Raw genomic sequence first — 23,330 nt, 5'->3', positions numbered from 1 at the left:
GTGATGTTCCCCTTCCCGAGTCCAAGTGATCTCATTGTTCAGTTCCCACCTATGAGTGAGAACATGCGGTGTTTGGTTTTCTGTTCTTGTGATAGTTTGCTAAGAATGATGGTTTCCAGCTGCATCCATGTCCCTACAAAGGACGCAAACACTTTTTTCTTAATTCAGTTCAGACCCTTCCAAGATTTTAACATATAATAAAGGGATTTGGGGGGCTTTAGAGAGAATGTTTATTCTTAATCAGAGATGTAGTTGCATTTATTTACTGATTTAAAAAAGCAAATCTTAAGACCCAATGCAGTTTTCTAGTGTTAATTATTTTTCTTCCCAACTTCAATTAAATGAAGCCCTCAAAATGAAATATGTGAAAATGTTACCTTAATACCTTTAAGTAGAATTATAGCATGTTTATTTCACTTGAAAGTCTTAGTAGAATAAATTATAAGCCCTTCTAGCAACACATATTTTAAAATATAATATGTGAAAAACTAAGTAGAGACCATTTTGCTATTTCACAGAAAATTATAACAGGTGAAAATTAAGATGTTACTCAATTCTTTGATGCAGTAGTCTCATGCCTCATCTGCCCTGCAAAGGGAGAAAAAAGTCTTTTGACTTCTTGAGCAAATATTTGATGTTACTCTTTCATGTTGATATTTTTGTCTCTACCTGTAAAAGAATGCTATATGGAAATTTTCCAGCAGTGATTAAGAAAGGGTGAGTTTGATAACTGAGAAATGCATGTTATGATCTTGGCATCATCGCTCATATTTATACAACTTTTCTGATCCTCATTTTTTTCCCCTATCAGGTGAGGTTTACAGTGGAGACATATTTTCAAAGCACTGAGCTGGGCATACTGCGTTTGGAAACCCTAAGTAACAAGTCAGTGACAGAATTTGAATTAAGACCCCAGATTCCTTCCTCTCTAATTTATACTTCTTTTTGTGACTCAGCCTAATCCTTTTAGGGAAGTATTCAAACCACATCTGCCTGAGTCTCCTGCCAATTTCCTTTAAACCCCAGTGTTCACTGAATCAGCCTCCTGCCAGCTGTCCTCCAACTAAAAGCAATAAGGTTTACATTCTCACTTTTTTTGGTTAAAAAATATCTTGCCTAAACAAAGAACTTCTTTTACTGTCCTAATACCTTCTGTAGGCTGCCCTGCTTTTCCACTTAAGGCATTTCTGTATATTGCCTCTTTAAGGGACTTTTCCTAAGGCAAAAACCACACAGCGGTAATACATGTTCTTTTGCACTTGGGGCATTTTCAGTGGAACCTGAAGCTTGATCAAGATTAATGCTTTAAAGGGAATATGAAGTTAAGGTACTGGTGGTGTTTGGTTTATGGATGTCTGATTGTATTTTTAATATGTGAGCCTTCAATTGGAAATGGCCTCAACAGCTTGTATAGTCTGGAAATACCCAGACTTCCCTACCTCTGGAAACTTGATGTTTCCTTCCTTTCCGATTCCTTCAACTGTCATCAGCTTAGATTCTGCCAAAGCCAAACTTAGACTCATTTTCTCTCCTTGTTCTAACACAGGTCCCTGTTGAGCCCATCCATGACAAGTCCTAGTGATCAGTAAGGGAGAGTAGCCCCAGCATTGGAGCTCATCTCCGTGGAATTATCTTCACCCTCCTTCCACCACCAGGCTCAGGCTTCACACTCTAGCCCATGTGCCAATTTGTATAAAATATACTGACTAGTTTTGGTCTGTACTATGCATTAATGGGTGCTGCTCTGAAATTTTAATGACTCTCAATCTCAAATTGTGGGCCTAAACCCCGGCCATTATGATCCATATAGCCCTTTAGGGACCAAGTTTGCCCAGCTTCATATTCCCCATCAGTACCAAGTGTGCATCAGATTCACTTACTTAAGTGGAATAGGAATAAGAATGACAGAACACATTTTTTCTTTAGTGTATGTCACTCTTACTGTTACTGATACTGTGAACAATAATAATAAATGATGCTGGAAATCTCAAAAAGGTTAAAGAGTATAGTAAGAACCCTTAAGATTGTATTCTGCTCTGTAGTGGGGGTATCCCTGGGGAGGAAAGCAAAGATACCAAAGCTTACATTTTGCAGGCTTCACAGAACAGATGATATAGTAGAATAGCTGTTTCCTTCTCATCCACCCCCACCTGGCTTCCTGTCCGTAAGTGAATATCGTCTGCCTTGATCTTCCTGAAATATTTTGTCTTTAATATAACTTCTAAGTATGCTAGCCCCAAGAATGGAAACAAGGAATTTTCATTAGGAAAATAACATTTATGGGAGCCTTTCTTTTAAGCAGTGTGTATGTATGTGTTTGTGTGTGTGTGTGTGTGTGTGTGTCTGAGAGAGAGAGAGTTGGGGAGGGTGGGAGGGAAGAGGAAGAGAGAGAAGGGGGAAAAGACAGAGGGAGGGTAATGGGAGGAGAGGGAGAATGGGAGAATATGGATATGAATATGAATGAATGAATGAATGAGTGAGTGAATGAATGAATGAATGACTACTAGATGTGACTGGAGGAAAGGTCTTGTATACTTAATAGCCCAGTGAGAAACTCTGTACATATTTTCCTGTGTAATCATTGTGAGAGGGTAGTCTGATTTAATACGTTATTTAAGGACTTTTTTTCTTCTTTTTTGAAAGTATTATAAGTTCCGAGATACATGTGCAGAATGTGCAGGTTTGTTACATAGGTATACATGTGCCATGGTGGTTTAGGAAGTGCATTAAACTTCCAAAGCTGTTTTAGAGGTGATTAAACCTTAGGAACACAGCCTGTTGGAGAGTTAGGTTCTGCCAGGTACGTTATTTTATTAGGCAATATTGTAAAAGCCGTGTTTTAAAGCTAAAGTAACGAAAGGGATCACCAACTTTGATTACATTTTTCATACATATAAGAAAATGAAAGAACTGGAAATCTAATATTGTACTAGAAATAACTTTCTGAACAGATTATTTTTAAAAAGTGCAATAAAAATGGCTCAGGTTTCATTTAAATTGAATGGGATTTAATTTGAATAATGCTGCCAAATTTACAATAATAAGCCTTTTTTCCACCTTCTCTGACTTGTTTGATATATTTGAGTGGTTTCTTGGAAGGTAAGGTCTGGTACTCTAAAATAAAAGGAACATTAGGCCATGTTGTCAGCCGGGAGCGGTGGCTTACGTCTACAATCCCAGCGCTTTGGGAGGCTGAGGCGGGCAGATCATGAGGTTAAGAGATTGAGACCATCCTGGCCAACATGATGAAACCCTGTCTCTACTAAAAATGCAAAAATTAGCTGGGTGTGGTGGCGGTCGCCTATAGCCCCAGCTACTCGGGAGGCTGAGGTAGGAGAATCGCTTGAACTGGGGAGGCGGAGGTTGCAGAGATCTGAGACCACGCCACTACACTCCAGCCTGGGCGACAGAATGAGACTGTGTCTCAAAAATTAAAAAAATAATAATAATAAAATAAATAAAGTAACTTCGAGGAGAGTGAGAGAGGTGGAAATAGAAACCTTGTTTCTTTAATGAAAGTTCAAAAGGAGAGAGAAGTCACAGAGGCAGAGGAAACTGAAAGTCAGGTGATAGAGGGCATGCCTCTTGGTAACCATAGCTGGAAAACAAATAGCAACCCAAAGTGGCCTGTCAGCCATTTTATCTTCTCTGTTCCCTGAAGCCCAACTTTTTTTTTTTAATTCCCTTTATTAAGGTCTGCCTGTTGCTCTTCTTTCATCTTCTTTCTCTGCTTCTTCATGTCTTTCCATTTTCCGGCGTTCTCATATAATTCTTTGTTATCTTCAGTTTTTTTATGTTTTGTAAAGAAACTATAATAGGATAGTAAAATGGAAGGTGTTATTTTAAAAAAAGGCATCTGATGTAAGTCAGTAGGGATTTTTAGGTTAAAAAAGAAAAAAAATCAGAAATTTTTTTCACATTTAATAGTCTAATATATCTCTAAATGTCTTTGAAGTATGTAAGACTTTGAGCTTTCTGAAAACACAGTTTTTCATTAATAGTTCTCAACAGTATTTTAGCTGTTGCAAAGTAGTTTTTAGATAGTCATTTACTCTTGGTAAGAGTGTGTAATCACGTGTTCTTTCTCTTATAGATTTGCCTTTTACAAGTCTACCTCTCAGAGAAGAAATGATGGCAAATAACTTTTCCTCGGAGAGTCATAACATATCACTGACTGGTAAATGTATCATGTTTCAAATAAGGCAATTCCAAAATAAGGGTTTAAGCAATTTTTCTTAAACAAAGCTGCTGCTTTTGCTTTGTGAAGTGGTAATCCCTGTTCCTGGCCTGGTGGGAAAAACATACCAGTAGTGTGCTGGGAATCTCATGTGGTGAGGATGTTTTACTGGGGGCACAAAAAGGAAGAAAATATTCCAGACATGCTAGGGCTAAGAATGGCTCCCCAGAAAATGGATACCTGAGAAAAGGGAGAATCAATTTTGATTTGCAGATACTCTTATGTTTTCATTAATTCCTGCTGGTACATCCATTACATCACTCTAGGTCAAGAAGAGAATTTGTGTACCTGTTGGAAGACCTTTAGCCAGAGAAAGTAAAGATGATATCAAATGAGTCACTGTGCTAAGGAGAAGCAAGAAAGGAACTCCAAAATTAAACCCAGCCCTGCTTTCTCTGCTTTTTCTTTCACAGTTTTGGATTCCATGTTTCCAAAGTAATCTCAGTCTTTTAAATTCCTAAGAGTGATTAATCTGGTTTAGGAACAATATTAAAATTGTATAATTAGAATTTAAAACATCACACACCTAGCTATTAAATCAATAGTTAGGTTTTTCCAAATGCACATCTAGTTTTTAACTGTCCTCTAGTCTTATGAACTGTTTTTCTATTTCTGTTTAATATGAATAGAAAGTGTGTGTATGTGCGTACCTGTCTGTTTCCAAATCTGATAACAATGGAATCTTTGCATTGAGCTTTTTGGGGGAGCATTTTTGTAACTTTGTACAGCTTTTGTTTGTTCCCAAATGTCCCCATTCCAATGAATGGAGTTCATTATTGTAAAAAATAATTATTATAATTTTCCTATGTTCTTTTACTTTTTGCACGTGCTAGTTGTTGGTTGCCTCTGTTATGATGAAATGTTTCTTTAAGAGACTCATGTGAGAAAGCAGTTTGCACATTCTTTAACCAGCCTGGCAATGTTGGCAGGAGGGCACCCCTTACTCAACCAGTACAGCTGGGGCCTGGAAACAAAACGGTCAATGCTCAGGGCAGGAACAAAAAAATGGACTTTTTAATTGTTACCAGGCTGGTTATTTACTTACTTAACCTGTTTGGAGGGTTTAACTCCTATTCTTTTATTTTAAATAGTGCTATTTAAAGCCGTATTCCCACTGTTATAAAGAGACTAATTGTTTGCCATTATCCATTACTTACCTCTGTCTTGGCTTAATTAAACTTTAGTCTGTCCTTTTTCTTCCTTACAGACCCCTGAAACGTGGCTTGCCCTAATTCCGAGCAAGCATTAAAATGAAGAACATTTTGAGAACTGGCTGACTGCAGCCCAGTCATGCTGTCTGTGTACACTCTTTCATTTGCCCAATTTCCCTAAAAAGTTCTTGCTTCATTGCTTATCCCATATTAAAAAATAACCTTTTTCTGTTTACTTTTGGGAGGCTTGCAGATCTTAAGTTTGGAGCTTTTTCTCTACTGCAATAGTCTTTTATAAAATAATGTCTTCAGTCTGGGCATGGTGGCTCACATCTGTAATCCCAGCACTTTTGAGAGGCCAGGGCGGGTGGTTCACTTGATGAAGTTCAAGTGAACCAGCCTGGCCAACATGGCAAAACCTTGTCTCTACTAAAAATACAAAAATTAGCTGGGCATGGTAGCGGACGCCTGTAGTCCCAGCTACTTGGGAGGCTGAGACAGGAGAATCGCTTGAACCCAGGAGTTGGAGTTTTCAGTGAGCTGAAGTTGAGCCACTGCACTCCAGCCTGGGGAATAGAGTGAGACTCTGTCAAATAATAATAATAATAAAACTAATGTCTTCGTTTAAGTTTGGATTTGTTTTTGACAAAAGAAAAGATGTGACATCAATTTAGAAACATTAGATCTCAGAGTTGGGCACTGATTGGTTACATTTCCATGTAGGTTGTTGCTCTAGTTGCCTTCCCATGAAAAAGTTTGGTTTTAGAAGCTACCTTTACTGAACTATGGAATTTAAATTTGAAGATACATTTCTAATTTTTAGAGTCAATGTAAAATAAAAATATTGAGATGAGGCCGGGCGCGGTGGCTCAAGCCTGTAATCCCAGCGCTTTGGGAGGCCGAGACGGGTGGATCACGAGGTCAGGAGATCGAGACCATCCTGGTCTACACAGTGAAACCCCGTCTCTACTAAAAAATACAAAAAAGTAGCCGGGCGACGAGGCGGGCGCCTGTAGTCCCAGCTACTCGGGAGGCTGAGGCAGGAGAATGGCGTAAACCCGGGAGGCGGAGCTTGCAGTGAGCCGAGATCGCGCCACTGTACTCCAGCCTGGGCGACAGAGCTAGACTCCGTCTCAAAAAAAAAAAAAAAAAAAAAAAAAAAAATATCGAGATAAATCTCTAAACAAAATGTTCTGTTTGGTAGAACAGAATTGGAGTTCAGGGCATACACAGAGAGTAGAATGGTCTTCAGTATGACTGAAAAACCAAGAGAAGCTTAGAGGTTTTATTAGAGAGAAATGTTATATATTGTTTTGGAAGAAAACTCATTATTAGCAGTAACAAAGTTTTTGGGAGCTTACAAGCTCTGACTGGTGAGTGATGGAGGTCGGTAAATTAGTCTTAGAGTCATGGTGGTTTGTTTCAGAAGCTGCTAGGTAAAACTGGTTTTAAAGTTATACCTGGTCATTTCAGCAGCTGGCTTGCAGTATTAGCCCCAGGCAGGTGCTTTGTGTCCCAAGTGTTTTTTTTTTTTTTCTTTATTACCGGGTCTCTGGTCTAATTTAGTTGAATATGACAAGGTTACTCCAATTCCTGATTATCAAATTTCACCTTATCAACCATAGACTTTCTTCATACTGTTGTTAAGATTTTTAACTTACTGTTTGTAAATGGAGTGTTTTCATATTTTCAAAATGTTGTTTGATGTGTATCAATATTGATTTTGTCATTATTCGTGTTTGTCTATAAACAATAGTTACGACATTTCTATGTTGTTACTTATTATTTTCTCTTTCCCTCTGGCCATTGTTGAAGTTAATCTCTCTGTTAGGATAAAATGTTTCTTGTAGAGAGATTCAAATACAATAACGTTAATTGCAAATTTTGGACCAGAAAGATTTTGGTCTGGCTCTTTACACACATACTTATTCAAAGATTCTTGAGACTGGAAAACATATGGATTCTTGTGTCCAGGAGAATGAAAACATGGCCTTTGATTCGTAAAAGCTTAGTTGTTTACTTATTTTAATATTTTTAAAATATTGCTAATTATTTACTTAACAAACTCATGATATTGACTATGTACCATGTTTGTATTTCTAAATAACTTAATTCTTATAACAGCTCAATGAATTGGGTACTGTTACTATTTGTAGTTTGCAGGTGAGGAAAGAGAGGCACAAAGAGACGAAGTGAACTGACCAGGATCACAGTTCCTGAGTTGGAGCTTAGAGCCTACAGTTTTAAATGCAGGCAGCTTGGTGCCCAGTCTGTGCTGTTAACCATTATGCTTTGCAGCCTTTCTTAATGCCCAGTTACTTGTTTCGTTTAACGGCATTATTAAATCAATTATATTTATTTTAAGAAGAATGACATTAGTTTTGAAATGATGTAGTAAACTATGAAAATAAAGCTATTTTCTAGGTTTATTGCTATTTCTAGGTTTATTTAGTACTAAAGCTATTGCTTTATAAGTTGCATTTGCTGCCTGCAATTCCAGCACTTTGGGAGGCCGGGGCAGGCGATCACCTGAGGCCAGGAGTTCGAGACCAGCCTGGCCAACATAGCGAAACACTGTCTCTACCAAAAATACAAAAATTAGCCAAGTGTGGTGGCAGGCACCTGTATTCCCTTCTACCTGGGAGGCTGAGGCAGGAGAATCACTTGAACCTGGGAGGTGGAGGTTGCAGCGAGCTGAGATTGTGCCACTGCACTCCAGCCTGGGTGACAGAACAAGAGTCCATCTTCCCTGCCCCCCAGAAAAAAAGAAATTGCACTTGCTTAATCTTAAATTTGTGAAAGTAATTGACTTGACTGAAACTAAAAGTATTTTTTCTGCTCTCAGAGGTTTTAAAACAGATCTTTTATAATGGACTATTTTATATCACTGTACTTAATTTTGAATGTCCATAGTATTTGGAATTCATTGTGTTGTTTGTATTACCACCATATATTTTTATTTTTGCTTTTTTCCTCTCTGCATGTTAGTGTTTAGTTTCTCAATCCGTGTGTTATAATTTAACGGAAGAGACTGAAATAAAAATAAACAGCTGACAGTTTCCTTGACCAACTTGTTAACGTTGGAATCAGGTCTTCTGTGATGACCCAGTGGAACATTTTATTTACATGTTGAGATGTGAGCAGCTGTCCCACAGGTCCTTGTGAGCCAAGGAGGTAATATAAGCAGACATTAGAGGTGCAGATGTGCAAATTAAGGCACAATGTAAGATTCAGGAAGATTAGTCAAGATAAGGAAAGACAACCACATAGTCTAAATCTAGGCCAGCAAGAGGTCTAGGTTAGGACTGCCCAGATTCTAGGGACAGGTGATTGATAAGATTGAGAAGAAGAAAATAAGTGAAAATACTTCATTGTAGAAAGGATCCTAGCATGACTCCAATGCTGCAAATGTTATGATATTTTTCAAAGGCACTCGTCCAACCTGATATGTGGACTGTTGATGTACAGAGAAAAAAATTGAGACCTAACATTCATAGAGAGTCAGAGAAAGCAAAGATGGAAGAGGGATCTACCCATAGCAACACAAGTGGCAGTGGCCATTGCCCACTAGATGTGAGTAGCACCTGCTAAGTTATGAAAGCTGGATATATCTCCAGATACTGCCCAACATTCCCTGGGGGACAAAATTTTCCCCATTTGAAAATTACCTCCACTGTTCTACACGTTAAAAATGAGAGCCCTGCACATGTTTTCCATCCCTTTATTGTGAGAGTACACATGATTTAATAATATTGTGATTAACATTTAGGAAAGAATCTCACCATAAAGTTAGATGATGGTGCTGAATCACAGGCACAGGACCTCACACTCTGTAAATGGAACCTGTCTCTTCCTTCCCCCCTACTGGTGTTCAAATCCTTCCTCTCTTTAAGAATGGAGCCAAGAGCCCATCTTCAATAAAGCACATAGCAGAGAAGCACATATGTTCCTGCTTCTCTGATATGTATTTACTGTATTTTTGTTAATTTTTAATTCTGTAAGTAAAAATGAGTTCCGTTTTGAAAATATTAAAACATTATTTTCAGCATTAGAGTAAATTAGAGAATCTGAAAACCCTCCTGCCACACCTAAACATTCTTTTAAATATATGGCTATCTACACAGAAGTGAAGAAGTTTCTACTGATCAAAATTGGTGATCAGGGCATGAAGCCCGTTAACTGAATATTGTGTTAGGTTTCCTGTGTTTGTTGCCAAGATACTTGAGTTTTAAGAGCTACAAAAATATAAAAAACAAGGCCTTAAGTTCATGCAAGGAGGAAAGTTGGACCTGAAAACCTGCAGAAAACTATCATTCCTAGTCTGTAAATGTAGGGAAAGGTTTGATTTAGGGAAGAAAATCAGCCAACAGCACAAGATGACAAGTTGACTTCTTTCTTTTAAAGTTTTGTTAGGCATTTAAACCAAAAGATTTCCAGTGTTATCTGCTAACTAAAATAATATGAATAAAAATAATTTTAAAACAAGAAACCTCCAAACCCCCAAAGATTTTCCTTGTTATTTAAAGACATGGGTGTGTCCTCAACACAGTTTAAATTGCAAATTTATATTACCTGCATTATACTGTACAGGAGCCTCTGAGCTGAGAAATAACACAGAAATGACCCTGCCAGGTAGTACTTCCACAGGGAAGCAATTAAAAACCCTCTGTGGAGGAATATGTTGTCCATCCTGGTGACATAATCCCTGCTGTTACATGTCTCAACATATCACAAAACAAAAATATAAAAAAAAAAACACACACACAGTCTCTAACAGAGCTAAAGAGAGGTAGGATTAGACATTCTAGAGCTTCAGATTATAGAAATACTAGGTAGAGAAATAAAAGAAATATTAAAAACATGAGAATGAATATTATACTGTTTTTTAAAAAGACAAAGCAGGTTTGAAAAATATCCAAATAGAACTTCAGGAAGTGAAATAAAAAACTTGACTGATGAAGTTCAAGTCTCATTGAATTACCGCCATTTCTATCTCTGTTCTCTCTCCTCTTTTCCAATGGTAAACTCTGTTCAATGTGTTTCTTTCCCATGCTGAGTGTGGGTGTGTGTGTATGTGTGCATCTATAAAAACTATGTAGTATTGTTTGTACTCTTTAGTTTTAGTGGTATTAGTCCATATATATTGTTCTGAAAATTGATTTTGTCATTCAACATTAGTTTTGGAGATCTAGTCATATTGCATATGAATCTAGCTTTTTTTTTTTAACTTGTATGCACAGTATAAATACACCAGCTTACTTAGAAGTTTTTTTCCTAATGGACCCTAGTTGACTAATATATTTTTGCTATAAACCATGTAGCAAGGGACACCCTACATATATCTCTCTGGGCATAATTGTGAATGTTTTCTCTATGATAACTACCACAAAGTAGAATTGCTCAGTGAGAAATTATGTATATCTTTATTTTATCATATACTTCCAGATTGTCCTTCAAAACATCTTGACAGTTGACGCCTTCCCCTGACCCACATAGTAGGCTTATATTTTATGTTTTGAATTAATTTAAATGAAGTAGGCATAAATTTTGGATACTGAATTTTTACTTTTTATAGAAGTTGCAAATATTTTTTCCCACTTGTCTTTAAAGTTTTATGTGGTGTTTTTTAATTGGGAAGAAGTTTCATTATGTGTTTCATCCTATTATTTGCATACTTTTCCACTTTTCACTTTTTAACCCATTTATGATACAGTTTTATGTTTTGTATGTCAGAAGGAACTAATTTTGTGGTTACTATTTTGTACTGTTAGCCAGCGTCTCAATGCTTTTAACTGAATAGTTCTCCTTTTCCTGATAACTTTGAAATAACACTCTAATCATATTTCAGTTCCCAATTTCTTTTTTCTTTTCAGAGTAATTAAAGTGCTTCCCAGAGTAAGAAGTACATTTTACTTTGTAACCTAATGCACCAATTGCATTTTCACACACATATGAAACAAAATATTCATCAAATAACACTTACCCCTAATAGGTTTGTTATGCTCTGATAATTTCTCTTTTACTCCAATCCATTAAAAAACAAATCTGGTGATAACTATGAAATTGATTTCCTGATCCACTAATAGATTTTGACTTACAGTTTGAAAAGTTTTGCCTATTTTATTTCATTGATTTATTGGTATTTTATCACATCATTAACATGTTAGTATGATTTTTTAAAACATTGTATCTTTTTATCTCTGTTCTTTTAAAAAAACAGATTTTCTTTCTTGGACTTTCATTCTTTCACATGCACTTCTTAAAATTGGGTTCTGTAAAAAGTACTTTTGGAATTTGGCTGATTCTCCACTGACTCTGTAGATTTATTTTGGGGAAAATCAATGTTTTATACTGTTGTATTGCCATCTGTGATTTAGATCTCATTTGATTTAGAGTATCTGTTGCAGTTAAACTTAATTCTAGTTATTTATGCTTGACTTATATGTCCCCTGCTAGATTAATAATTTTTAAATCACCTCTGTATCACATATAGCATGTAAAAGTACTAAACAAATTTGTTTTGGCCAATGGATGAGTCAACTGTGTGAGACAAGAACTTCATATGCATTTCTTGCATATCCTCTAAAGTACTTTCTGCCTAGAATTCCTCATATAAATCATGAGGCAGAATTTTAATATGCTTGAACCTTCAGTCTAAGGCAAGGTGCATTATCTGTCTAAAGAAGTGATTTGTGTTTTAAATATGATATTCCAGGAGCTACAACCACTTCAACAAAAATTTATTGAAAGCCTGGTTTACAGTGGTGAACATGACAGACTTCCCTTTCTGCCCTCCTCCCCACATGTCATACAGTGTATGTTTCAGTGGGAGAGGCAATGAATAAGTAAGTAAACAAATTAATATGAAAAGTGAAACCAGATGGTGCCAAATGCTAGGAAGTATATAAAGGAAGTGTGATAGAGTCTGTTGTTAGCAGTGTTGTAAGGTTAGAGGAGCCCTTCCTGCAAAGGAGGCATGTGACCTGAGACAGTCACTTGGGGTGTGTACAAAATGTATGTACTGACTCTCTGAGTGTCTGCATGGTTAGCACCGTAGAAGTTGATACTATGAAACATAAACCATTGTTATAAGACTTAATCTCAAGGACTGGCATCAGGGTGTAAACACTTGCAGTTTGGAGAAATTCATTGCCAAGGTAGCGGGCCATGCTTTCAGTTTACATTAGGTATTTATGACCCCTTATCTTGATCTGGTGTGTACTGAGGCTTGTGTTTACCTTTCCTTTGATGAAACCTAGTTACTTTTATTGTATTTTATTTTTTAGATTCTGGGGTACATGTGCAGGATGTGCAGGTTTGTTACGTAGGTAAACGTGTGCCATGGTAGTTTGCTGCACCTATCAATCCATCACTTAGTCAGTAAGCCCAGCATGCATTAGCTCTTTTCCCTAATGCTCTGCACCCCCTGCCCTCCCTCGACAGGCCCCAGTGTGTGTTGTTCCCCTCCCTGTGTCCATGTGTTCTTATTGTTCAGCTCCCACTTATAAGTGAGAACATGTGGTGTTTGGTTTTCTGTTCCTGTGTTAGTTTGCTGAGGATAATGGCTTCCAGCTTCATCCATGCCCTGCAAAGGGCATGATTTTGTTCCTTTTTTATGGCTGCATAGTATTCCTTGGTGTATATGCACCACATTTTCTTTATCCAGTCTATCATTGATGGGCATTTGGGTTAATTCTACGTCTTTGCTATTGTGAATAGTGCTGCAATGAACATATGTGTGCATGTGTCACTTTTAAATTCTTTGTTCCTTGAGATGTAACCATGATGGGTAAAGAAGATAAAGGGATGAAGAGGCCAATCTTGAATGCTTTCCATACCCTCTCCAGTCTTCACTAATTGTAGCAACATTTTTTTGTCAGTTTTATACAGTTATCTGTGTGTGTGTGTGTGTGTGTGTGTGTGTGTGTGTATAGTTGGGGATTCTGCTTAAGTTTTCCTCTGATTTATTTCTGAAACAATTCTGCTACTAAAATAATTTTGAAATCCATTAGAATAATCCATTTCAAAATTTAAATGTTTCTTGTACCGGGGAATCAAATGATATGACATTGTCATTTGCTGTTCCTTTCTTCCATTATATTGAAGTGGATATGTGAAAAATGTTTCAAAATAAATGAAAGCTTTTTATCAGAGTAGAGAAGGCAGAAATTAGAAGTAAAGATCGGAGGCAAGTTGTTATGGCTTGAGATGATTTTGATTTGTAAATGTAGAAGAGATGGAAAAAATACTAAAGTGTGATTTATAGCTCCAAGAACAAAAGGGCAGGACTGTACATGGAGGGGAGCATACAGGGCCAGGGACTGACTGTTCTGAGTCCTGGACTGCTACCTCAGCCTGGATCTTGTCCCCTGTGTAACCTCAGGTATTGCCTTTCAGATATACTGAACTGGTACTATGATTACCACTTTGTAGAATTTATTCTGGGGACCAAATATTATCATATGTTCTAGATATTTGTGAGCTGTCAAGTGACATCAGTGCTATGAAATTTTAATCAAATGGAAGGAGTGCATAAATGAAGTATCTAGTGTAAATCTTGATAGGTGTATATGGATTAGGTTAATGATCTCAAGTCCGGAAACGATCTATAGGCAGTTAAGCAGGAAATAATTTGTTGAATAAAGGATTTTGGCTAGCAGAATTGATGAGAAAACTGGAAATCAAGTTCTGGCAATGCCAGGGACCTCAGGATGACAGACAGCAAGGATTACTGGAAGAGTCTGCTTGAGATATTTCTGCTGGCACTGGACTCTTGATACTAGGGCCTAGAATAAAGGCACGTAATATATTTTTAGTAAAATTGTTGAACGGGTGGATACATGAAAAGCACGTGGTAGGTGTTCAGTAAATAAGTGTTAAATGAGTGATTGAAGGAATAATGAGGCACAATCACTGCTAGACACTTGCCGTTGCTATTCTGATTAATTTCTCAGTTCTGCCTAGGTCCTTAACTCCCTCCCTTTAACTTTAAAGCCCTGAGTAGGAGGTTATAATTAAAGTGGCCAAACCCTAGTGCTCAGCTGGGCAGAGAGAAGAAATACCTGTTCTTAGGTTTCCTCAGTGAGTGAGTACTTTGCCTGTCACCAAAGCTTACACTGATGGGAAGGGTGTTCGGATTCTGGTTGTCCAAAAATATGATCAATAGCCCCCACTATAGTGTTGGATGAACTTCCTGTTAATTATTTGGAAACAGTGGCAACAAATGTATTTGGTTACTAGAACAATGCAACCATTTACTACAGTTTTCCTGTAACTGATGTAAACAATAGTTGCAGTGTTGTTCTCTATGTTGTAGAAAAATATATTTAATTATTGGATTATTACCCATTGCTATTGTCTCAAATTAAGTACTACATTGTTGAAACAAGAGACATGCAATTCTGGAATTCAAGTAGAATTGTTTTTGTTTTTCTTTGAAATGACATTAAATCAGTTTAGAAAGTAGAGAAATAACCATTACATGCCTTAATTTCTGTTACTAATTGAAGTGGAGGAAAACAGTGACTGATAGAAGCTTTGTTTAGTAAAATTCAACTAGCATCTCCTCTTAGATAATTTTAAATCTTTGATGAATTATTTTGAAAAACCTGGCTTCATTTGTGTAGAAGCCATTCACATTTTCTGGTATTTCTCTTTCTTTTGAGGATGTCTGTGTAAAAAAAAAAATCTAAAACTTTGAAAATAGGCTCAGCTCATATAACGCCAGCCACGTAGTTCATAGGTCTTGAGGGAGTCTCCAGGGAGTACTTGGAGATTTTATATAGATATAAAAAAGTGTATCAAAGTATATGTGTACTACATTTTACTCAAGTTGGGTTTATGTAATTTCAGGCTTCTCTGTGCACATTGGTGATTTCACATTTTAAGTTTATGGGATTCAGGAAGCACATGTGTTTTAGGTTGTATCACATTGGTATGGCACTAATCAGATGGCATGTAAATAACTTGTTGATAGGATCACTTAATAAACTGTCATGATTTTTCAATCAATATGAGACTTAATTTGGGAGAGAGGTGAAATTATAAGAATCAAGGGAATAGTATTATGTTTTATAAATTTTGGATATAAACTTTGAGAATTTTATTCTTATTCAGAGGAATTATAAGTTAACTCTATATGTTTAAGACGCACAACATTAATGATAACAATAAGATCCATTGTATCATTTTTATATAGGGGTGTTGGCCTCATGTTAGTGTGGCCTTCTGTTTCTGTAAGGATTCTGGATGTTTAATAGACATTTTGGGTTGCATCATGAAGCCTTACTGACTTTTATGGTGAAATTGTTACAGGGCAGGTGAATCCCAACATTGGGGTTTAGCCAGAGAAGGTTGGCTCAGGAAAGAATTAAAGAGTGAGCTGATGGTAGAAAAAAGCGGCTTTATTGAGGCAGGGGTGTTACAGCTCTGTGACTTCTCCTTCAGAGCAGGGGTACACCCTGGGCAGTGTGTCATGAGTAGCAGCTCAGGGGCAGTTCTGCAGCCACATTTATACCACTTTTAATTATGTGCCAATTCAGGGGCAGGCTATTCAGAAATTTCTAGAAAACAGGAGGTAACTTCTGGGTCATTGCCATGGAAAGGGATGGTAACTTCTGGGTGTAGCCATGGCAATGGTAAACTGTCATGGTGCTAGTGGATGTGTCTTATGGAGAGGAGCTTTCGATGTCTCTTCCTTGTTTCTGTCAGTCTTCAGTCTGGTCCAGAGTCACATTCCACCTCCTACCTCATTATGAATAATGAAAAGTCAGGCTGATGGGGCTCTGTGTTTTCTATCTTGGCTTCTATCAGAGTTGTCCCATCTAATCCGTTGTATATATCACAGTTCACTTAACTGTTTTTAGTAAGAGTTTCTGTCTTTAAAGCATGTTTGGAAACACTATCCTATGCAATAAATTTTAATTGGCTTCTTCCATATTTTCTTTTTCTTAATAAAGAACAAAGCAGACTTTTATTTGTAGTGAAATGGTTTAAAAGATTGGGTCCTGAATAGACCCAAGAAAATCTAAATGTCATTTCTCTGAAGACTGCAAATGTTATCTATGAAAATAAGAAATTATTTAGACAGGTATAAATTACTATATGGTTTTAAGAACAGTCTTAAAAATATGTTTCAGAAACAAATTGCTATCGTTTTAGAAATGCAGATGTCATAGATGTTTTTGCAGCACTCTAAAGTGGCAAAAATGCATTGCAGTTGTGCAGTATTAAGGAAGTTGAAACATTGTCGACTGAGCTCACATTAGTTTGTTGGCTAACCACAAAATATGTAAAAGGTAGAGCTTTTTGCATGTTTTTGATGCTGTGATTTCTTGACAGGAAGGAAAGCAAACTGCAGAAACAGCAAACTGCAGAAGCACCTGCAAAGTATTATAGGGAACAGTGAGACAACGGTTAGGGCTTGGAGGATGGCCTACCAATAAGAAAAGCTGCATTGCATTTTAAGTTATGTAAAACTGTGTTTAGTTGAAAATGTGTATTTTAAAAATATTTTGATTGCACTGTTCGCTTATCATCACATTCACATTGGTATACAGCTACACTGTACATTTCTTTAATCTTCTATTAATATTTTCTTTTATTTAAAATCTTGGTTCAACAGTTTGAAGGTAATGAAGTTACTTCCATTGTAATGAGAATTTAATATGTTTGAGAGTTGGTATAGTCTGTTGGTTATCACAATCTGGACTCAGGCATACCTAAATCTAAGATTCAGTGTTGCCTTTTCTTGATGTGTGATCTTAGACAAGACAGGCATCCTCTCTTTGCCTCATTTCTAAAGTTGGAATGGTAACAGTGATACTTACCTCATAAAGCTGTTGTGAAGATTAAATGATTTAATCAACATATAACCCTTAGCACCATATATGATAGTTTTTATAATATTCCCCAGTGAGATAATGGTGAGAAGAAGTAAATGGGCATTTATTAATTGCTATATTATATTACTGTTGCATTTCTTATGATAGAACTTTCTACAATCTCATGAAATATGCATTATCCTGCCTTACAAATAAGGAAATGGATGTCTAATACAAAGATACTTTGATTTGCAAATGCAAGGTATAGAATCAAGGCAGTTAAACAGTTTGAGTTTTGCTCAAATTGCTCCAACCAAAGGACAATTTTGGCTGGAGCAAGAGAAGCTGGCCAAGAGAAATTAGGTAATTTGCCTTGTCTTGGTGAAAGATAATGAAGGCCAATAATAGGAGGGTTGGATAAAACTGGACAAATTTGTTTGACATTTTAGCGGTAGAATCAGCTAAATACTACTGCATGTGATTCAGTGTTGTAGGTCAGCACAAGGGAATATTAATGGATCTCTCTTGGATATTTGGAGTTTGAACTTCCCATGGGATATCCATATTTAGATGCTCCATAGACAGCTGGAGCTATAAAATAAAAAAAAAAAAAAAAAAGATTTCAGTGGAGGTTCTAATTTTGCAAGTAAAGAGCAGTACGGTTGATAGTTGAATCCAACAAAGGAGTGCCAAATTGAGAAGTAGAGACCAGAGAGCAAAATCCTGATGGGCACCAACATTTGAAAGGTAGTTGGAATAATTTGGTGTGGCTAGCAAAATGTTTAAAATATACTAGGATAGTGAAATAGAGCACAGTAAAGGGAACTGCAAGGAATAAGGTAATCTTTGGCAATATATGTATTCTAGAGACATCAAATGTTATTTTTCTTTTTGAGCATTAAATTCAATTCAGCAGTTTGCAGTCATACAAGCAGTTATTTCAAGTATGTGCTCACAAAGTGCTTCGCACTAGCTGTACTTCACTATCTGCAAACCTTGCACCTGGTCTTTGCTTATGGAAACATTTCGTAAAGTTTCAAATGTAATTAAAAGTGATAGAATTTTTTTGCGTGTGAGATAGGGCCCTGCTTTATCATCCTGCCTGGAGTGCAGTGGTGCCACCTTAGCTCACTGCAGCCTCAACTCTCGGGCTCAAAATATCCTCCCACCTCTGCCTATGACTAGATGGGACCAAAGGCATGCACTATGAAGCCTGGCTAATGTTTTCTTTTTTTTTTTTTCAGAGATGAGGTCTCACCATGTTGCCCAGGCTGGTCTAGAATGCCTGTGCTCAAGCAATCCCACACACCTCAGCCTCCCAAATTACTGGGATTACAGGCGTGAACCACTGCACCTGACCATTTTATTTGAGTTGTATTATTTTTCTTTCTACATTTGGCTCTACATAGTCCATTTAATCATACTATACTATTGTTGAGAATGAGAAGAGCTTGAGAAATTTGTTTGTATGATGCACTACCGTCTTCCAAACACAACTCCTTCTCTTCCCCTTAAGAGTAATTACCACTCTTCTGATTTTTATGCAGTTACTTTCTTGTTTTTCTATATTGTTTTATTACCCAGGTATTCATCCCTAAATATTACAGTTCAGTTTTGCTTTTCTTTTAATGGAATTTTTTGAGTATCTTATAATCTTCAGGTGCCCGAAACATAGCACCTGACGTCCAATACAAAAACATCTCTCTCCCTTTTAAAATTTATGTATTGAAAAAACCAGGCTGGGTGCGGTGGCTCATGCCTGTAATCTCAGCACTTTGGGAAGCTGAGGCAGGCAGATCACGTGAGGTCAGGAGTTCAAGATTAGCATGGCCAACATGGTGAAACCCCATCTCTACTAAAAATACAAAAAAATTAGCCAGGCTTGCTGGCAGGTGCCTGTAATCCCAGCTACTTGGGAGGCTAAGGCAGGAGAATCTCTTGAATCCAGGAGGTGGAGCTTGCAGTGAGCCAAGACAGCATCATTGCACTCCAGCCTAGGCAACAAGAACGAAACTCCATCTCAAGCAAACAAACAAAAAAGACAGAAAAAGAAAAAACAAACAGATAATTTATTTTGTAGAATTTTCCCAGAATCTGGATTTGGTTGATGACTTTCATGAAATGTAGGTTAATGTGTTCTTCCATAATCCATATTTCCTGTAAACTGGGAATTGAATCCAGAGACTTAGCCAGTTTGAAGAACCTCCTCCAGCACCTTTTTTGACAAGACTATATCCTAGGTAGTGGGGTATTCTTCCTCAAGAGAGACATAATTCTGTTTTTGAAATTATTGCCCCAGTTGATGCAAAATGCCTAGATCCATGATTTACTAGGGATCGCATCATCATTATGGTATATTTGTATGATTTCTTTTTTATTCATTTGCTGGAATTTTTCTATAAAGAGAACATTGACTTTCTCTACTGTTTGGTTAGCCAGTGATACAGTTAGTGTAGGACAAACAAGGTACATGCTGAGTATTTTTTCTTTATTTGCCACTGTTCAAAATTAAAGTAAGCTTTTTGTGTTTTCCCTAAGTGTGTGTGTGTGTGTGTGTGTTTGTGTGTGTGTGTGTGTGTATTGTTGGAGAGTTAGTGGTTGGGAACCTGAGGGTTAAACTGAAGAAAGAAAAGACAAGTAGAGGCTCTTACTGCTCTTGTTCTAGTGCACCGCTTATTATTATTATTATTATTTTTACCAGTATCCCAGATTGGGTACTGGTAAAAAAAAAAAAAAAGAGCTCATACTTACCTGCTGGGTCAGAGGTCCTGAAATCTCAGGCTTTGGAAATGGGGTTGGAGTGGAAGGGTGGGGAGTCCTAACCATTCCGTATTCCTTGCCAAACTGTCAGGGAGAAATTTTTTCTCTATAATTTCAGGCTCAGTGAATTAAACTGATAAAAGATAGATTAGCAAAACAAAAAACATACCTAATCACATGTGGACAAAAGTTAGAAAAACATGTAGCTCAAAGGGGCAGTTAAAAGTAGAGGCTTATATACCATCTTAGTAGGGTAAGAAGAGGAGGAGAAAGGCCGCTTATGGAAAAACGAATGAGTTTTAGGAAAGATAAATGAGCCCTTTAGATAACAGGTGGAAGATATGATAGTTTTGTGACAGTGTCTGTTCAGGTGTGGTGTGAAGACTTCTCATCTTCAGTGATAAGAGTCCATTGTCTCTGTTGCTCCTAGGGAGGGGATTTATGACAATAGAGGTTTTTTGGAGTTCCTTTGAAAGGCTCTGCTTTTAGTCAGATTAGCTATTTTAGGAACTCAAATACCTTCTGCTCAAAATAATTTGTATGCTATCCTTGCATATTCTGGACCCCTTCAGTGTGTGTGTGTGTGTGTGTGTGTGTGTGTGTGGTGTGTGTGTGTGGTGTGTGTGTGTATTGTTTTCCTTTTAAGATAAACACTTCAACTTCCCTAAAGCTTCTCTAAGGGTTAGCTCCTTCTCTTCCCACCTATAGATGGGAAGAGAAATTGAGAACCTTTCAGACTACTTTTAGGTACAAGTTTTAAAATTTGCTAAGAGGGAAGGTCTAATGTGTTAAGTGTTCTTATGATAATCGATCAATCCAAAATAAATAAGATACCTATTTTGAAAGTCAAAAAAAAGATAAACACCTCATGAATTCATACTGATACTGAAATTCAGTTCAAATTCAGAACTACAGGATGCTTATTTAAATTCTCTGTCCTGTACCTATGTCTATATCCAGTTCCTACAGGTTCTTAAGAAGACTAGGAATGGTTAGAATATATCACTCAAATCCATGTTATACAAAAACATTCTCATAATAACTACTAACAACATGATTGCTCAAAATTATTGAAACAGGCATTCCATTCTCACCCATGAGTGTATTGTATTTACAGTTGTGCTGTTTTTACACTGTCAGAGCATATGGCACATGTTTTTGGGTACTCTCTACCCTATATTCTGCTTATTACAGAGCTTAAGGAGATAACTATCACAGCTTTAGTTTTTTTTTTTAAATTGTGCTAATGTTGAATCAAAACATTTCTTTAGGTGTGCATATAAAAGGGAATAAGAAAGGGAACCAACTATGTTGATAGAGGAATAATTCTTCAAATGAATGTTACTTTAAGAAATTGTCAATAAAACACTACTGTTAATAATTTAAAAGGTTTTATATATTAGATTCCTCTGAATATAACTTTCACATTTTGTCCTCTTTTGTGCTAATAGAACATTCTAGTATGCCAGTAGAAAAAAATATCACTTTAGAAAGGCCTTCTAATGTAAATCTCACATGCCAGTTCACGACATCTGGGGATTTGAATGCAGTAAATGTGACTTGGAAAAAAGACAGTGAACAACTTGAGAATAATTATCTTGTCAGTGCAACAGGAAGCACCTTGTATACCCAATACAGGTGAGTATACAAATTTTAACCTACCTTGCTTGCCAAAAGTAGCTTAATTCTAAATATTTTTGCTGACTGAGCATTCTTCCCTCTGCAGCCACTTGAATGTTATACAAATATTCTAATTTGCATATTTACAGAATTATTTCTATTTTAAAATTTTGATTAATGGCTAAGTCTTTTCATTTTCATTAAGAAGGTTTTGAGAACTAAGCCTATATTAATAACTTCAATTATCTTTAGGTTCACCATCATTAATAGCAAACAAATGGGAAGTTATTCTTGTTTCTTTCGGGAGGAAAAGGAACAAAGGGGAACATTTAATTTCAAAGGTCAGTATTAATAACTTGAGGAACAGTTGATAACTTCAGGACTATGTTCTTAGATTTCTCAATCCTGTAATTTTTAAATTATTTTTACAATAATAAACATAATATAGCTGAAAGAAAGTCATATGCTTTCCAGAGTCACAAGAGGCAACGTTGAAAATGGTCTTGTATCCCCCAAGTCAATTTCCTTCCTGCTTCTGTTCCTCAGTTTAAAGCACAGGTTTTAGTTCAAAAGGCTAGCTTACCACATTATGAGTGAATTATATGAGTCACCTGAATTTCTTTATTTATACCTCTGAACTCATAGTTTTTATAATAGTCCTTCACATTTCTAAGTTATTGTAGTCTCAGCCTCTGAGAGCGTGGGTTGATGTTCTATATCCATAGCTCCATGACATGGGATTTTTTTTTATTATTTATACTTTAAGTTCTAGGGTACATGTGCACAACGTGCAGGTTTGTTACATATGTATACATGTGCCGTCTTGGTGTGCTGCACCCATTAACTCGTCATTTACATTAGGTATATCTCCTAATGCTATCCCTCCCCCCTCCCCCTACCCCACAATAGGCCCCGGTGTGTGATGCTCCCCTTCCTGTGGCAAAGTGTTGTCATTGTTCAATTCCCACCTATGAGTGAGAACATGCAGTGTTTGGTTTTCTGTTCTTGCGATAGTTTGCTGAGAATGATGGTTTTGATTTGCATTTCTCTGATGGTGAGTGATGATGAGCATTTTTTCATGTGTCTGTTGGCTGTATAAATGTCTTCTTTTGAGAAATGTCTGTTCAAATACTTTGCTCAACTTTTTGATAGTTGTTTGTTTTTTTCTTGTAAATTTGATTGAGTTCTTTGTAGGTTCTGGATATTAGCCCTTTGTCAGATAAGTAGATTGCAAAATTTTCTCCCATTCTGTACGTTGCCTGTTCACTCTGATGGTAGTTTCTTTTGCTGTGCAGAAGCTCTTTACTTTAATTAGATCCCATTTGTCAGTGTTGGCTTTTGTTGCTGTTGCTTTTGGTGGTTTAGACATGAAGTCCTTGCCCGTGCCTATGTCCTGAATGGTATTGCCTAGGTTCTCTTCTATGGTTTTTATGGTTTTAGGTGTAACATTTAAGTCTCTAATCCATCTTGAATTAATTTTCGTATAAGGAATAAGGAAAGGATCCAGTTTCAGCTTTCTACTTATGGCTAGTCAATTTTCCCAGCAGCATTTATTAAATAGGGAATCCGTTCCCCATTTCTTGTTTTTGTCAGGTTTGTCAAAGATCAGATGGCTGTAGATGTGTGGTATTATTTCTGAGGGCTCTGTTCTGTTCCATTGGTCTATATCTCTGTTTTGGTACCAGTACCATGCTGTTTTGGTTACTGTAGCCTTGTAGTATAGTTTGAAGTCAGGTAGCG

At 36.8% G+C, this 23,330-nt stretch overlaps 1 protein-coding gene across 2 annotated transcripts in view; it reads left to right on the top strand.

Moving 5' to 3' along the window:
• The window catches only part of EMB (embigin), a 52,886-nt gene that overhangs the window by 12,000 nt on the left and 17,556 nt on the right, over positions 1–23,330 (top strand). Inside the window, exons 2-4 of one of the 2 annotated variants that reach the window (XM_017867681.1) lie at positions 4,094–4,177; positions 21,422–21,608; positions 21,843–21,931. In XM_017867681.1, coding sequence (XP_017723170.1) covers positions 4,094–4,177; positions 21,422–21,608; positions 21,843–21,931 — 360 coding nt within the window. The remainder of the gene's footprint in view (positions 1–4,093; positions 4,178–21,421; positions 21,609–21,842; positions 21,932–23,330) is intronic. The other variant, XM_017867682.1, reaches the window with a different exon arrangement.

This window comes from Rhinopithecus bieti, unplaced genomic scaffold, assembly GCF_001698545.2.
Source record: "Rhinopithecus bieti isolate Rb0 unplaced genomic scaffold, ASM169854v2 scaffold_4381, whole genome shotgun sequence".
Classification (NCBI taxonomy): Eukaryota; Metazoa; Chordata; class Mammalia; order Primates; family Cercopithecidae; genus Rhinopithecus; species Rhinopithecus bieti.
The sequence above is the reverse complement of the archived record's forward strand: the minus strand, read 5'-3'. Positions and strand labels throughout refer to the sequence as shown.